Source organism: Dermacentor andersoni, chromosome 10 (assembly GCF_023375885.2).
Source record: "Dermacentor andersoni chromosome 10, qqDerAnde1_hic_scaffold, whole genome shotgun sequence".
Taxonomy (NCBI): domain Eukaryota; kingdom Metazoa; phylum Arthropoda; class Arachnida; order Ixodida; family Ixodidae; genus Dermacentor; species Dermacentor andersoni.
Window position 1 is genome coordinate 135,001,826 of NC_092823.1, and position 16,432 is coordinate 135,018,257.

The window sequence follows — 16,432 nt, forward strand, 5'->3', positions numbered from 1 at the left end:
ATGTCATCCCTAGCATACTGTGACCTTATGTCTTGCTCGAACAACGACTTGGCTCAAACCAGTGGAAAATACACACTTACGGCTGTTGCTTGAAATGTTGAAGTGCCCGTACACCCTTAAATTCTGAAACATGTATGTTTTGGACAAAATACCCTCTTATGACCCTGAATTTATTCAAATGACGCACTAAGTGTGTCCTACTAACGAATTGATCAATTTTCAATATATTCAGAGAAAGTGAGGGTGCGAAAAGGGTGCTGCAACATCCAATCCACCCTCTAGGGTGTAATTTTCCTTAGAGTGTAGGCTTCCACGAAGCTCGAAAATATTATGCAAGTGTTCGAGATTAACAATCAATAAAAAAAAAAAAACTTTGACGCCAAGCTTTCTCAACCAAAAATATCCGCAACAGAAACACACGATTATGTGAACTGTACATACCAGCATTCAACGGCAACAAACATTACATATTTATTTATTTATTTATTTATTTATTTATTTATTTATTTATTTACTTCGATAAAGTGATACGACAAAGCGATACTTTGGCCAAACAAGGAAGGACTGAAGGGAACAATGGGTGTACATGGCGCTCCCCTTGTTCCCTTCCATCCTTCCTAGTTTGCGCCATAGCGATCATACTTATGGTCTACTCCGCAGTATGAACCGACTAGCGCAGCAACATGTACTTCTGAATATGTCTGACCCATATGAATGTGCTGTACCGGCGGTACAAAACAAATTTCAAAGAAGAAGTTTCAGGGAAAGCTTTGTTGGTAGGTTTGGTGGTGGTGGAATGAAATCTGTCTCTAGGACCACATATAGAGCCGACTTGGAGCATTGTACACATAACCGAAATTCCGATCTTGCGAAAATTTAATGCCAAACACGCCACATGCGCGATGGGTTTTGGTGGTCGTGGAAGGCACCTTCCGTAGGGGCGTCCCTTCGCCGACTGAAATGCCACCGGTCTCTGAGGTCTCACGCGCTTCACGTCGCGCAACACGCGGATAAGCAGCCATCAGTTAATAAGGAATGGTGAGGTGTTGTATGGGTATAATCATGGTCGATAATGGTTCGACGTGGATGGATAAGGTGCTGAAGAGCGATAAGGGCTTGTCATCGTCGGAACAATTCTGATAAGTTAATAAGCATCGATATGGGTTGATAAGGGTCGGATAAAATCCGATAAGCTTGATAAGGACCGATAACAGTTGATAATGGTCGGATCATGCCCGATAAGGTTGATAAATACCGATAAGGGTTGGTAAGGATTTATACTAGTCGGGCCAACTTCCATAACATTGAGAATGACATCGGGCTGCGTGGATATGAGCAAGTGGTACAGTGTTTACGCATACTCGGACTAGACAACTCCCAGAGGAATTCTACGTGAATTTTTATTTCATGATTATTGAAAAAGCGCTGCAGGGGTTGTGGTGTTTTCACTCAGCGACTGGATCTCACGAAGACGAACGGTGGTCTGCCGAGAGGTTTTGTTGATGTGCGGTGCACAAAAAGTATGTCATCATACGCCGACTCGCAGTAGTCGGTCGCGTGGGAAGCGTTGACGGCCAAGTGCATCTCGGTGACTCAGTTTGCCGATTGGTAGGCCGATCGTCGGCGTCGGGGTCCTGCCAGCATCGGTATTGCATCGGCAAAGTGCAATCAGGCCTTCAGAGTTACGTAGAGGTGTCTCACTGAAACTACATTGTCGGCCAAACATTTCTTGCTTATAAGGAAGATATGCCCAGTTGGCACCTATTAAGTAGGTAGCCCAAAGTTTCACATAAACACGAGTGCCTAATTTGAGTCGGCGATAGCAATGATAAATGCATAACAACTCATACGAGTGCGCGCGATTTCCCAAGTGGACTCGCGTGTTCCTCTAATGCAATATATGTGCTTTTAAATATGTGCTATAGCAAAGTGAGAAAAAAAAAAAGACGTAGTTTCGCAAATTAGTAGACAGCTATACGAAGTAAGAATAGTAGTATTATTGGCCGTATAAACTCGTAAAACATGAAAGACGTATGCGGTTCCTCATAAAGGAGTTCTCCGTGTCATTAGGAATAACATCGAAGACTTTGGTAAGTTTAGATTCTTTTGTGCGACTGGAGTAAACAATGACAGGTTTGTAGGTCTATTGAATTTTTACGTTCTGTCCACCATTGTCTGTTTCGAAAACCAGCCTTATGTGCAACGCAAGGATAATTGCATTGGATCGTCGCTCGCCCCCATTCTGTCGGATATTTTTCTTAGCACCTTTGACAAAAGTGCAAATAGCGTTCTGGATCAGTCATGTGCTTCTGCCGTACTGAGGTACGTCGAGGGCTACCTAGTGGTCGTTAATGAAGTACCGGAATCAATGCTAGATGACACACTAGAAATGGTAATGAACACTTTTAGAAACGCGTCGGAGGTTCTAAACTTCACGTGCGAGTGGCCAAGTGACAATTGCATTCGTTTCTTGAATTCGAAGCTCCCATTGATGAACACGCATGTGTTTTGGGAGTACCAGCCACGGTTGAGTAAGCTGCTGATTTCGGATGACAGTCCCCACTCCAAATCAGTAAAAAGAGGAGCCGCTATGACGTGCCTAATGTAAGCGCTAAATAAATATTGCGTTCACAAAGTAGAAAGCAGCTTTAATAACCAGGTTAAAAGGCTGAGCCAAGCCGGTTTTCCATCATATTTAGTTTCTAGCGTTTGCGATAAGCGTCTTCAAAAGATTGAACAGGCAAGGGAGGGTGTTAACGAAAGACTATAGGTGATAGGAGAAAGGTACACGTGAACCGATTTTGGCACAGCGTGTCCTGCAACCTCGAGAAAGTTGCGAAAGTTAGGGCCCGTCCTTGTAGTACCTGTCGTCTTCTCGTCTTCCTTGCGAATTTTTTTCTTTAAGTTTGTAAACATTCGCTTACTAACTAAATTAACAAGCGTGAGGTCGCACGCGCACAAGCAAACATGAACACATATCACTCAATGACCGCACACAGCCGCCCCCAAAATGCTGGAGTGAGAAAGTGTGACAACAGCAGCTAGCGAATTGGCCTTCGTGCTGCCTCTCGCTTCAACGCGAACTAAGCGGCGAGGACACAGCGCACACGAAGCTATCAACACTCGGCGCTCTCTGTCTCCATCGCAGATCGCCTTCAAGATGGGGACAGCGCGGATGTGCAATACACAGCCGCCTCCATATTAGAACCCCCTCCCTCCCCTGCCCCAGTGCCTTGCCCGCGATGCGATGTAAGAGGGCGTGCTTCCTCCCCGCTTTCTTCCCTTGCGCGTGCGAGATTGAGCTACCATCGACGGTTCATCCTTGCGCGCTTGCACTCGCACATGTATCACGCAGAGCGCGGCGATGATGTTATCGCCGTAAGACTTTATGCGGAACATCACGGCGACGGTGACGACAGAAATGCGCCTAGAGCTGTTATTGCTGAAGTTATACCACCACAGCAATATGATTGCTTTCGCAATAAAATTCGGCAATAATGCGTTTGGCACTGAATCGAAGTCGTGACACAACGTGTTGCCACCGTCGAAACGGGTTGTGAAGCGTGTACTGCAGTGGGACTCCTCTTTCGCGCTTCCGTAAGAACATTCGATGGATGGATGGAAGGTAGGAGCGTCCCCTTTGAAACGGGGTGATGGCAATCGCCACCATCCTCAGCTTTTTATTTTTGTTTAACTGTGTTGTAAGCTATCAAAATTAGCCACTTGCGTTAAATACGTCTTCCTATACTTTTAACTTTATGTCACCTCTCTGCTTTCGAGCCACCAAACCTCCAATCGCTTTTGCTAATTTCCACCGCATATTTGTTTACATGTCTATTCTTATCACTGAACCCTAGGGCCTCAGGAAGTGTGACTGTGCCCGCATACACATCGGGATGAATACCATCACATTTTAGTATAAGGCGTCCTATTGTTTCTACAGATTTACCACACACAGTACCTGTGTCTTCTTCGTTAAATTTCTTTTTATAGCTCCGCGTTCTAAGACATCCTGACCCAGCTTCAAAGAGTAGGGCACTGCCTCTTGAGTTATCATAAAGCGCTTCCTTCCTGCTGTGCTGTTTCCAGTCTCGATATAGTTCAACATTATGATTCTTTTCCATTGAGTTCATCCAATTTTACCTTACGCGTTTTTAACCTGTGTTTAACGCTCTGTCTTTCTCAGTCCTCGTGTCTGGCATACTTACTGGTTAGCTTCCTAGTTCTTTTCCGCCATTTCGAGTCAACGCTCTTTCGGTATAGGTATTTAAATGCCTTAGCTGCCCACCCGTTATCGTCCAATTTCCTCAGGCGTTTTTCGTATAGCATTTTACTCTGAGCTTCCCGTGCTTCGAACGATGCCCAGCCGATATCCCCCTGTAGTGCTTCGTTTGTGGTTTTCCCGTAGGCACCTAGTGCTAATCTTCCGACACTCTCTGATTATTACTTCTAGTCTCGACTGAAATTCTGCCCTTAAGCACAGGACCGCATTCCCGAAAGTAAGCCCCGGCGCCATTACTCCCTTCCAAATACCTCTCAGTACCTCATACCTGTTGTACCCCCACAGTGCCCTATGTTTCATTATCCCGGCATCTCTTTGCCCTTTGGCTATGAGAGACTGTTCGTGATTTTCCGTGTACCTCTGCCCCTTGTTTATCCATACCCCGAGATATTTGTATTCGGTCACTTGGAGTATTTCATGGCCTTGTATTGTAAGCTCCTGATCATTTGTATTGTTGAAATTGAAGTTGTATCGTTGAATTCGGCGCCATCCAGCCGCGCCACCACGAAGCCTGCGGATGACATCCGAAATGTATGGCGTGCCGGCGCGTGCGAACGCTGAGAAACACGTCATGCGGCAGCGGCGCTCTTCTGCTGCGCTTCTCGCTGCGTCATCTAGTGGCGCTGCCAAGAAGTTCGCGAGTAGCCTCCGAGGTGAGAAGCGTGGCGCTCCGGTGCGTGCGAACGCCGAGAATTGGCCCTTCGCTTGCCACACACCGAGTGTCACGTACCCAGTGACCCCAAGTTGGCGAGATGAACAGCGGCACACAGCCAGTCTAGTCATGACACACGTTGGCGTGAAAGGGAGTCGACAACATGATGTGTTAGATCACGAAGCGTTTCCAAGGGGAAGCCCGAGGGAGCAGCCCCGGCTGCACTACACGCCTCAGTCATGATTTTCAGAGATGCAATTGGGTATGCTGCTATATTTGCTCACCCGCCGCAATTGCTTAGTGGCTAAGGTGTTTCGCTGCAAAGCACGAGGTCGTGGGAACGAACCCCGGCCACGGCGGCCGCGTTTCGATGAGGTGAAATGCAAAAACACCCATGTGCACGTTACAAAACCCCAGGAGGTCAAAATTAGTCTGGGTTCTCCCACTACGGCGTGCCACATAATCAAATCCTGCTTTTGCCACGAGAAATTACAGAATTTTCTTAATGTCTGCTTCAGTATACTACTAGCATTGCCATTACCGTGGCCAGATATCCCGAGATGGTTTGTTATTTCGCAAGTGTCGAATCTGTGGTTAATCTAAATGCCCGTAAATTTAAAGAACAGAGAGTTTTAGAATTGGAAAACCAAGACACTGGGACCCCAAGCCGCGTTGGGTAGGCTGCTCTTGGATTCAAAGGAGCAGCAGAGTTTGAGAACTGGGTCACACGCAGACAATGCTTGGGACACCACAGGGGAAATATATAAAGGAGCTCGAAAGCAAAAAGAAAAGCTATTTCTACAAGTGAAAACGAACAGAATGCATTTTTGAGCAAAAAGGTCACACAATAAAAACTAATAACCGTACTCGTACGGTTCTCTTGGCTTACTCGCGATTTCTCGTCGCCCACGAAGGCGACCCAAGACGGCTTGAATACACACGCTAGTTCTCGATTTTTGGGTCTTGCGAACGAGAGAAACCAAAACTGGCTTTGGCTAAGCGCATACGTACTTGCGGCCCGCAATTATCATGGGTCCCCAAGCCGCTTGGATCCCAAATTCTAAATCTCTCTAATGACAAAATCGTGGAAACCCGGTAAATCTATAGCGCGAGTTATTACGCGTAAGACTGCATCCAAAATTTCAATTAGCCATCAGAATCTCGTTTAGGTGCTAATAAGACCCTGATTCAGCCTTGGCTCACGCTGTATTCAATTAAATGCATTTGTGCATTTAACTGTGCATTTGTGCAAGTTTTCGTTCAAGGACGATTTGCGATCTTCGATCAGGCCTGCGATCTCGCAGCCATAGCACTTAATAAATGGTATCGCATTTAATAATGAACAATTTGGCCATCCCGATACGCATTCGAGGAGCTGCAGCCGCGCAGTCCGAAGCATGAACGGGGTCTAAAACGCACGAACCGCTCAAAGCAGCTTCGCACGAACACGCTTGTCGTGTAGCACAAGCAGAGCAGCGACCACCAGTACAAATATTTTGAACGCATTCTCCGTCCACATGGACAGCTTCCACAGGGTCATGGACGCGTACTTGGAGATGCGGTAAAGGAACCTCTGCACCTCGATGTGGATGGCGGTCTCCTCAGTGGGCCTCGACAGGGTCAGCTCCCGGAGATGTTCGACGGGCGAATAGAGTGTATCCTTGACCTTGCCCGAGACGGCGCACAGGATGGCGAGATAGGTGAGCTCGAACAAAGGCACACACAACTCCTGCCTGGTCAAGGCAGCGCGGCTGGCCGGGAACACTGTGCTGCTGACGAGCGCGACCAGATAGATGGCCCTGACGAACAGGTAGCAGTACCAGGCGCAGACGAACCCGAGAAAGTTGTAGTTAAGATCGCCCAGGTAGCGGCAGCACAGCTCCCACTTCCTGTGCAGCCGTCTCAGGCCGTCGTGGGTGATGGAGTCGCGGCGTCGCTGCAGCTCTTCGGCGGCGCATTGCATCGTTCTGCGGACGTCCACGCAGAAGACTGTGTAGATGGTCATCGCCATGTACGCCTGGGAGAGTGCGAGCAGATTGACAAAGAAGAAGCGCGTGAAGGCCTCCAGGAATGAGTACTTGGCAATGCCTTCACGTGTCCACGGGCAGATGTTGGAGACGAAGTAGAGCGAAACGCCGGCCAGGGCGTGGCCGAACAACAGCAGGGGAATGAACTTGTCGTGCCAGAAGCTCTGCGGCCTCTGAAGACTCTGACCCGGTTCGAAGCAGCCGCCGCCTTCAGGCGCCTCGAAGTAGCGCGAGGCTAGCAAGGCCACGTTCGACTTGCGAGACCAGAGGCTCTCGGCTCCGGCGACGGCGGCCACACTGAGCAGGATCTCTCCGATCTCGAACAGCCTGTCGGGAAACCTGTCGATGGGCAGCTGCGGCAGCCGGTAGAGATAGTACAGCAGCAGGAAAGCCAAGTACAGCTTGAGTACGAGCAGGACCACCGTCTTGCAGGCGAATGTGAACGTCCTGCTGAAACCGCTTGTCCGGGGAAACCTGCACGGAGGCAAAAAGTGTGTGACGGCGAGAGGACTATCGTGTTAGCGCACATCTAGCGACCCCGGCAGGTGCGGTCTTTGAACTGTGCTGTGGCATACTTTTGTGAAGTGTAGGACACACGTACATATTCTGATTTTACGAAACGTCCGCGCCTCTCAGGCGCAACCTTTGCCTCTGTAGCCATCAGCAAGTTTGCCGCAGTAAACCTCGAACATTCTGGTATCTTCGGCCGGTCGCTCCAAGGTTCTGTCTCAAAGCAGCCAGATCTGGAGCCGCTCTCTGCCAGAGGCAGAGGCTACGCCCATCAGCTCAGCATGGCGGAAATAAATCTATGACGAACTTCCGCAATTACGCGACTACAGCGCGACAGCATCACAAAGCAGAGAAAAAATGACGACTTCCACTTTCACCGCTCAACAAACTGGAATGTGGGTGTCACGTCATCAAATGTCGGCAAGATCTCCAAGCCGCTCTGCCGAGAGAATGGGAGCGGCTCCCAACAATCTTGATCGCGTAGTCAAATGGATGGAAGCAGCCGGACACGTCTCGAGCAGTCAGTCTCAACCAGCCGAATACGGAGTTGCATGTCATATCACTCAGAGCGTTCGGTAACGACCAGCCAAATATTGTTGCAACGCAGTCTTCTTGGTGTGGGGGGGGGGGGGGATCCTGAAGTATTACTGTAGCGAATACCGACGAGAACGCTAGAAGGCACATGTAAGACACAGACGCCGCGTATGTGTCTTTCCTGTGCCGCCTTGCGTCTTAGTCTGTATGCGCTAAACTAGACCAGCAATCAAAACATCGACTTGCCCCTGTCACTATGGACGATGCAATTGTGACAAAACACTGTGGACGAATTAATTATGAGAGAGAGAGAGAGAGAACAACTTTAGTGAGAATGCCTGCAGGGTCGGTTAGGCTCCCTCCACGCAGGGAGGACAAGCTTTCGTCATAATTATGACGAAAAATTGTCAGGAAAATGACATAAACTACTTCCAATAGTTACTAAAATTATTACCGCAGCGACATGGAGGCATCAGCAAGCTAGTCTAGTAACGTTGGCATCAGCTTCATAAGCCTGCCGGCGGAACCAGCCGTACACTTATAGATTAGTGGGTATTCATGCTCTAACTTGTGCCCTGTCGGCCTCGACTGTCATCCGTTCTCTTATTCTGTGAGGCAACTTGTTATCTGCTCTATTAGCCCCGAGAATGACCTAGAGGGGCGCTGCGAGCGCCGCTCGCGTGACGTCAGGGCACGGACTCGCACCTGTCGTCTGCTGCAGTTCGGGCGGTGTCCGGACGCCTTCTGCAGTGTTTCCGTTTGTTCGTTCTCGTTCCCAATGCTTGTGTACTTATGATGGGCCTCTCAAATATATATTTTACGAAGTCTTCGTTCGCAAAAATGTAATCAAGGAGCTTATTACTTATAGACGACAATATATTTCTCGAAGGCAACATTATAGTGCCACCTGAGGGAGCTCAGACCGGCCAATAACGGGTTTTTCATGCGCGGATCTACACTTTCCAGTGGTAGCTCACGTGAATAATAAAAGCATAGACACAAAAGCACAGCACATAAGAATCTATTTAAGATTCCATACTCACCTTGGTGCAATATGCGTGTCACAATTAAACGCTGACTATATATGGCTTCTACAACATTTATCTTGGTTTTAACCCGCTAAAACATGTTTGCTCATGACGAATACTTCACAGTATAATATCGAATTTTTCTATTTCTTCACAGAAACCCTCGGCATTAACACGAGAGCTTAACTACCACTGCAGATTAGATTCGGCCAGCACCACTTTCGTTTTTAACTGGTTCTCAAAATTAGGCTTCTTAAGTGGCGGTAACTTGAAGCAAAGCTGATTGAGGTTTACAGCTGTTTGCAGCACACAGAAAGGAATGTACCAATATTTATTCCCTTTCCGTGCTGCACGTTCAACTCACTTGAGCAATTTACTGGTGCTTCTTGCTTGAGAAACAGACATGATGAATCTGTTTGCAGAACTGACACAGGCTGCTCCGGTCAAATATTTGAGTGAAATATGCCTTTTGGACCTGTTCGCTGAAGCCAGCAAGAAGCAGAAGGCCCATTCATTAGTAGTGTTGCACATATTGAAGACAGCATTGTTCCCCAGTGGAGGTCAAGTGTTAATGTGAGACGTGGTGTCTTCTTTAAGATGCGGGTACGCGAGTTATTCTTTTATGCACTAACGAAGCAAATAGTTTTCAATCTGTGTAATTAAACAACGTAGGATCGAGACATCTTGAGGCAGAATGTGTTTGCATTTTCCATTTCAACGCAGTCTAAGTTGCGCTGTAGTGCCCAGAGTATGCTATAGTCATTGTAATTGGAGATGTGAAGAGCTACTACATGGTTTCAAATCGAAGTTGTAGTGAACTGCTGGGTTTCGCGAACAATGCGTGCCTCTCCATAACGACACTCGTTTGCTTCCGTGGCAGGAGCTAGGGGTGTGCCATATCGTCGATATAAGCTACTGAGGGTCACTATGACACATTTCATCTCTTGCATTTGATTGCTTCTCGACCTTAATCACGAAATTTTATTTCATGTGATTGCTGTTATGATATTCGTCAAGTATATATACACTATACACGATGTGCCGTCTTGTTAACAGCCAATGCGTTTCTGGGTGCCTATTTCAGAGAACGGTGAAAGTAGTACCAAACCTTTTCACACAAAATGCGCGCCTATCTCTTCCATTTAGGCCTTAATACAGTTGCCACATTTATCTAAAACAACTAACCAGAGTGATAAGTATTATGATGAAAGCTTCGCTGGGCAGTGTCCTTCTAAAGCGGATTTATAATGTTGACACCAAATATCAACGTATATTTCTTCCATGTAAAATGCTATGTCTCTGATACTTAAGTAATAAGGGAATGTTAAGTGTCTAGAGGAGCATCCTAAATAACTTCGCGTGTTGAACTTGCAGACGTTCTTTTTAACCAAAATTTATGAACAGGCAGGATGCACATATGCATTGCAAGACCAGTAGACCCCTTCAGCCCTACATAGCTTGCGATATCCAAGTCGCAAATTTTCATGACTCACGCGGTTTTGAAGAAACTGCGATCCCCGCATGACAACAAAAATAATCCGAAATAACCTTCTGTAACTAGGGCTCAAGCCGCCAATACCCCCAGCACGCACCAAGAAAACGAGCGCGCGCGGCAGCCGAGCGAGCCGGAGCGAGCGGCGTCCTGGCCGTGACATCACTCGCGTGAGGGCGCCACTCCAAATTGTCGCCGCTCATAGACCTTTTTCACCGGCTGGTTCATTCATTATGACCCCAGTAGTGGCCGTAGTGGCTTTGGTGTTGCGCTGTTAAGTCCGAGGGCGCGGGATCAAATCCTGGATGCGGCGACCGCATCCAGGATTCAGAGGCCCCCACTACGGCTTCCCTCATACTCATATCGCGGTTTTGGGACGTAAAACCCGAATTAATTTTTTTTAGGGTTCACTCACTACAAACAGCTGGCGCAATTGCACCGCGTCTAGCGTTTTTCTCAAGGGCCACACCGTTGCCTCCGTAGCGGTTCGATTTCCGGTTGCGGCGGGCGCGTTCCGAGGGGGTTCGAATGCGAAAACGCTCCGGCTTTTATATTCAGTTGCACAATAAGCAACACCAGATGTCCGAAATGAATTCAGCGCCTCTGCACTATATCGCGTCCCTCACAACACACTCTGCAGTCTGGGGACGCTCAACCTCACATCTTTGACGACAAATCCGGAGACTTAAGCTTCACATTTAAGAGTGGAACGCGAGAGACTTCAAAGATCCCTGTCTGCTTGCACGCTTCCCGGCAACCGCAGCCTTCTTGCGGATGCGCGGAGTCGACCGCGATGGTGGTGTTGCAAGGAGCCAAGCGGGCTGCGCCGCTCGGAAAAGGGGTTTGTGTTTCAGTTTCCGCGGTACAGAATTAGGTTTTCTGGTATATTCAAATTAAACCCCGACGCAATTCTGTCTGTAGGTCTTGTTTAGGCCGTAATTTACGATTTTTCTGACGTATATTACGTTGAGGAATTCAATTAGTTCTGTAACGCATCGGCGCCAACTAGAGGTCGAATCGCTTTCCGACTTCCTTCTATCTGCTAAATATGCGTACACACTTGAGTATAAGGCTGCTTCCTAGTTAGTGGATTGACAACTGTGGTATTTTCACATGAATTTGCGTACTAAAAGCTGAGCAGCTAGCAGAGCTTTGTGTTCACAGTGAAGAAGCGTAAGAAATTGTACCACTACTAACACATTTACTGTATAGCTATGATCTCCCCCCCCCCCCCCCACCCCCTTTCCCGGCTTTCTTCATCCATGTTTATTTTTTCCACCATGTCCAAGCACCATTAAACTCAAACAAGGCTTTGCTGTACCAGAACAGTTTTGCCGTTACTATATTATCAAAGGCAAGGTTCCCAAAAAATTATGATGGCGATAGCCCTGTAAATTTAGTAAGTACTCGGGCTGATTATTATTTTTATGGTCTCTACTAACGTCCAGCTCCATTCACCAGAACTCTCTGAGACTCAGTCGTGTATTATATATGAGTGAACTCGTTGAGAGTATGCCGACCAATTAGGTTTACACATGTTACGTAAGAATTTTCGAAGCTGAATGTTTGGTCACGAGCTAGAACTTAAACAAATGACGAACGATATCACTACGTCTTTTCAGTAAGCTGCTACAAAACTTCAAAACATGCACGTTTTAAGCTAGGAGCGTCCCATAAACAACTCTATCGCAATAGACACGTTCACGAGTAACTACGCAGAAAACAAATAATGTAATGACACCACACGAAAAGCTTTACTGAACCAAAAACATAACAAGCTGTTGGCAATGAATAAAGAAAGAACAATGAGCGAATGACAGTAGTGCTGATTTATTAGAGCGGCCGGAAGTAGAGGCGGGGACAAAATAATAGGGGATTTGCGAGTGCGTGCTAAACTGCAATCTTGTGTCCCTTAAGGAATCAAGTGCACCTGTCGTGACATTGCGCATGCGCGCCCATTCATGTTTTATGCCTGCCGCTACGCCCACCTTTTGACTGCGTTTCTTGCTCTGTTTCGGTCGGCAGAGCGTGAATGGCCTTGTCGCATATCCATCACAACGGCCGAAATAGACACCGCTCTCCCATCGCCATGTTCTGCAGTCTCGAATCCGAAACAACGCTAGCAAGAAATGAACGTATACGGGCAGGCACGCGAGCGTCACAGGAGGCGCATGCGCAATGCCATGCTTCGACGGAAGGGGCCTGCTTCGTTAAAGGGTGCAAGAGTACACGCGCACGCAAATCCCGTGTTATTTTGTCCCCGCCTGCACATACCACTGCGTCTTGTAAAACCATTCCTAGCCCTGCCTTCTAGTACGCGCACCGTACGGCAGTGCTCGCAGAATTTGTACAAGACTTAATGAGCTCGAAAGAATGGATATGCAACTTTCACGTGTGAGCTAAATAATGGGCCGAATTTTGTGGCATTCATGTAGTCAGTTGGCATCAAACGCCGAAACAGCGCCCCTGGCTTCGCCGCACCAGCGTCGTGCCTTGCCCTTGGAAAAACAGGGGCAGCGGAGGCCGGCTCAGGAAAGCATTATTTACACAGTAGCGAAGAAGCACATGGACGAAAGAAATAAACGGGACAATAGCTAGCTAGCGCTACGTCCTGTCTATATATTTCTTTCTTCCATGTGCTTCAGCGCTACCGTGTAAATATTGTCATACCAACTAGCCCACCAGTCTGTCCTAATGAGGAAAGCAGTGCCAGCCCGAACAGCACGCGTGTTCTCTACCGCAACACAAAGGTTTGCTGCCGCACATTATGTGTGCTCCTACGGCGGCGGCGGCGGTAGCAATTTGCCCACATTGTCGTGCCTGTCGCTCTGCGCTGCATCAATCGCTGCGTGGTGAGAGCGCCTGCGGAGCAGCTGACCTGTGGAAGACTTTGAGCGCGTCGCTTGGTCTCTGGCCGATGCACTGGTAACCGCGGCGGTCCACGTCCCGGACTACGACAACTTCGGGTCGCCGCGCAGCATCCGTGATCGCGTCCCCCGGCACGGCGCCCGACTCGCTCACGTGCGACGCGGTCATGGCGGCGGCGGTGTCGGCGGTCGTTGTTGGTTCCGGGGAGCCCCTGGCACCGCCGGGGGACGAGTCAGCTGCTGACCCGCGAGCTGCGCCGTTCACCGGACCCGAGCACGCGCTCCACCGTGGCTTCTTCCTCGGCGTGCATCCTGCTTGCTCAGATGATGATGATCGCAGACAGCGACACGTAGCAAGGAGTGATGCCAAGAGAGCTAGAAATTACTGATAATAATAATATTCACGTTTACAAGAATATCTACTCGAGAATATAGGGGTCAGAAGAAAAACGTGTTGTTGAGCAGTCAGTTTACTGTAAGGAAGAAACAGAAAGAATACAAAGCTGGAAGAAGGGGCACAGGAAGAAAAAGAACAGAAAATGTGAATGTTAAATTGCCCATTTCTTACTAAAACAGCGCCAGGACACGGGACGAGAAGAACCCAGTCTCGCTTTCTTGTCACGTTTTCTGCCGCTGTTCTAAATTTAGAAATGTGTACCAACCAGCCCAATAACAAGCTCTACACTCCATGCAGTTTATGATTTTAAAAATTTTTCCGCAATGTTCGCGGTGCACGAAATATGTATTGACATGCGCTTGATTGGGGGGGGGGGGGGGGGGGGGCTCCTTGCGGAAGTGTTTTGTACGCGAGCACGTACGTCTCAGGACTGCGAAGAGCAGTAGTGAAGGAAGTGGAAAATGAAAAACATATATGTAAATCCAATACACTGCGTTGGAATCTGTGTGAAGCAGAGCTTTCGTGAAGCGAGTAAATAAGTGTTAAACAAATACATCCAACGCGTACAAGATTTTCACTCTGCGTAGTCTGTAATCGCATGCAATGTTCATGTTAATGCATTACACAAGTCACGACTTTAAACTCATCCAAAGTCTGCGTACATTACACTATCGACAAAGCGTGCCGAAATGCCAACTCCAAATCACCTGGATACACATTGTAAAAAGCCGACAACGATGCCAACGCAGCGATGTCATGAAGACGAAGGTGCTGTTTGGAGCTTTTCGAAGGAACAATGTCATTGAGAATTGTATATGCACTGGGAAGCATGACACTTGCATAAATTCTTTGAAAATCTATTTGCCACAGTGGCTGTAACCATTCTGGAAGATTAGCCATTAATAGGTGTAATTATACCCAGTGGCACATGCTCAATGGGCCAAGAACGTGTAGGCCAAAAAAACAAAATTTAATGAAATTTGTGGAACGGCGGCGCCATAACTTCCCACTCGTCTAGAGTCGACGAGTCGGCTTCGTTCGCAGAGCAGCACGTCCAGCGTAGTTGGGAATTATCAGACCGCGCCTTGGACCCGTACGCCCACGTGCCGAGAACAGCACCGACTAATGTCGCACTCAGTGCGCCGCGACAGGAACGTGAGGCCGATACGAGACCGGAGGAGCGGCACACGCTGAACGCAGTTCAAGGAAGCTACGGCGGGCCGGAACGGAGCGACGGGCGCCCAGGCCACCGAAGCTCAGCGGCCGTTGCTACCAGTACGGCCGACCAGGGCACATCGCCTGTGACTGCGGCCGCACGCCGCGCCGAGGCCGAGCGCGTGGCTCGGGAAACGGGCGAGGCCGCCGGTGATCCACCTTGGGTCCCGTGCGGCGATGTCGAACTCAACGGGTGGTATCGAGTTACCGTTGCGCCTTTGGCTTGTCGCGTAGGAGGTGTTGCGGACTCGCAGGCGCCGTTCATCGAGCTAACGATAGCCCGAAAGAAATTCACTGCATTATTGGATACCGGAGCAAGCGCTTCATTATTTGGTGACGAGATGTTGCATCATCTACGCGAGAACAAAATCCGCTTGAGATATAATGACACCACCTTCCGACTTGCTTCCGGCACATCACAATCGAGCGATGCAGCTAGGTTAGCTAGGTTAGTGATCCATCGGGAGAAACGCGTCAGGCGACAACGCCTCGTGCATCTCTCCGGTCTATCAGTGCCTGTTATTTTGGGTCGAGACTTTCTCGTCAAGTCGGGCATTGTAATAGGCATCGGCAACGGAGGTTACCGAGAGAACGGAACGGGTGCTTTAAAGCTTTTCGCAAATGCGCCCGCGGCAGCGGAGGCACGCCAGTCTCCGGGTGCTGCGCGAGCGGGTCACACCTGCAGCCACAGCCAAACGAGCGAACAGTGATCTGCGAAGGCGAGGAGAGAGACACGGTGGCAGAACAGTGTGCCACGGTTCTGTGAGGGGTAGCGCACCCGCTTTTGTCAGAGGTCAACAGCATGCCGGAAAGAGAAAGGGCACGACTGTCGTCGCTGTTGTACGAATACGACGCGATTTTCACGGACCGTCCGGGCCGCACTACGCTAGTCAGGCACAGGATAGACACGGGGGACGCTGCACCATTGAAATGTAATCCTCGGCCGATTAGCTTGACTAAGCGGAAAGCACTTGACAGCGCCTTAGACGAACTCATCGACACAGGCGTTGTTTAAAGGTCGAACAGCCCATGGGGCTTCCCGGTAGTTCTAGTCCCGAAGAAGGACGATACTTATCGCCTTTGTGTAGACTACCGCCGGCTGAATGAGGTTACGAAGAAGGATGCGTACCCTCTACCCTCCATTTCCTCTTTAGTGTCTAACCTAGGCGGCGCGAAGTACTTTACGACGCTCGATGCTAGTCGCGGATGCTTTCGGGTCGAAATGGACGAGTGTGACAAAGAGAAAACGACTTTCACTTGTCACCAGGGGCTCTTTCAATTTAAGAGAATGCCTTTTGGTTTGGTTAAAGCTTCCGCTACTTATCAGAGGTTGATGGACCGAGTGCTAGGAGACGCGAAGAGGCAACATGCTCTCGCATATCTGGACGAAATAGTGGTTTATTCGAAAACATTCGAAGAGCACTTGCA

At 48.7% G+C, this 16,432-nt stretch overlaps 2 protein-coding genes across 4 annotated transcripts in view; one reads left to right on the forward strand and one right to left on the reverse strand.

Annotated features, from left to right (window-relative positions):
* LOC126545157 (uncharacterized) overlaps positions 1–16,432 on the forward strand; it is a 221,138-nt gene that overhangs the window by 151,282 nt on the left and 53,424 nt on the right. The gene's annotated exons all lie outside the window — the stretch shown is intronic.
* LOC140213615 (uncharacterized) lies at positions 6,188–13,725 on the reverse strand. Its single transcript, XM_072284859.1, has 2 exons — positions 13,404–13,725; positions 6,188–7,435 (listed from the first exon to the last, which is right to left on the reverse strand). Exons 1-2 carry the CDS (start codon positions 13,559–13,561, stop codon positions 6,361–6,363), a joined length of 1,233 nt encoding a protein of 410 aa, XP_072140960.1. The 5' UTR covers positions 13,562–13,725; the 3' UTR covers positions 6,188–6,360.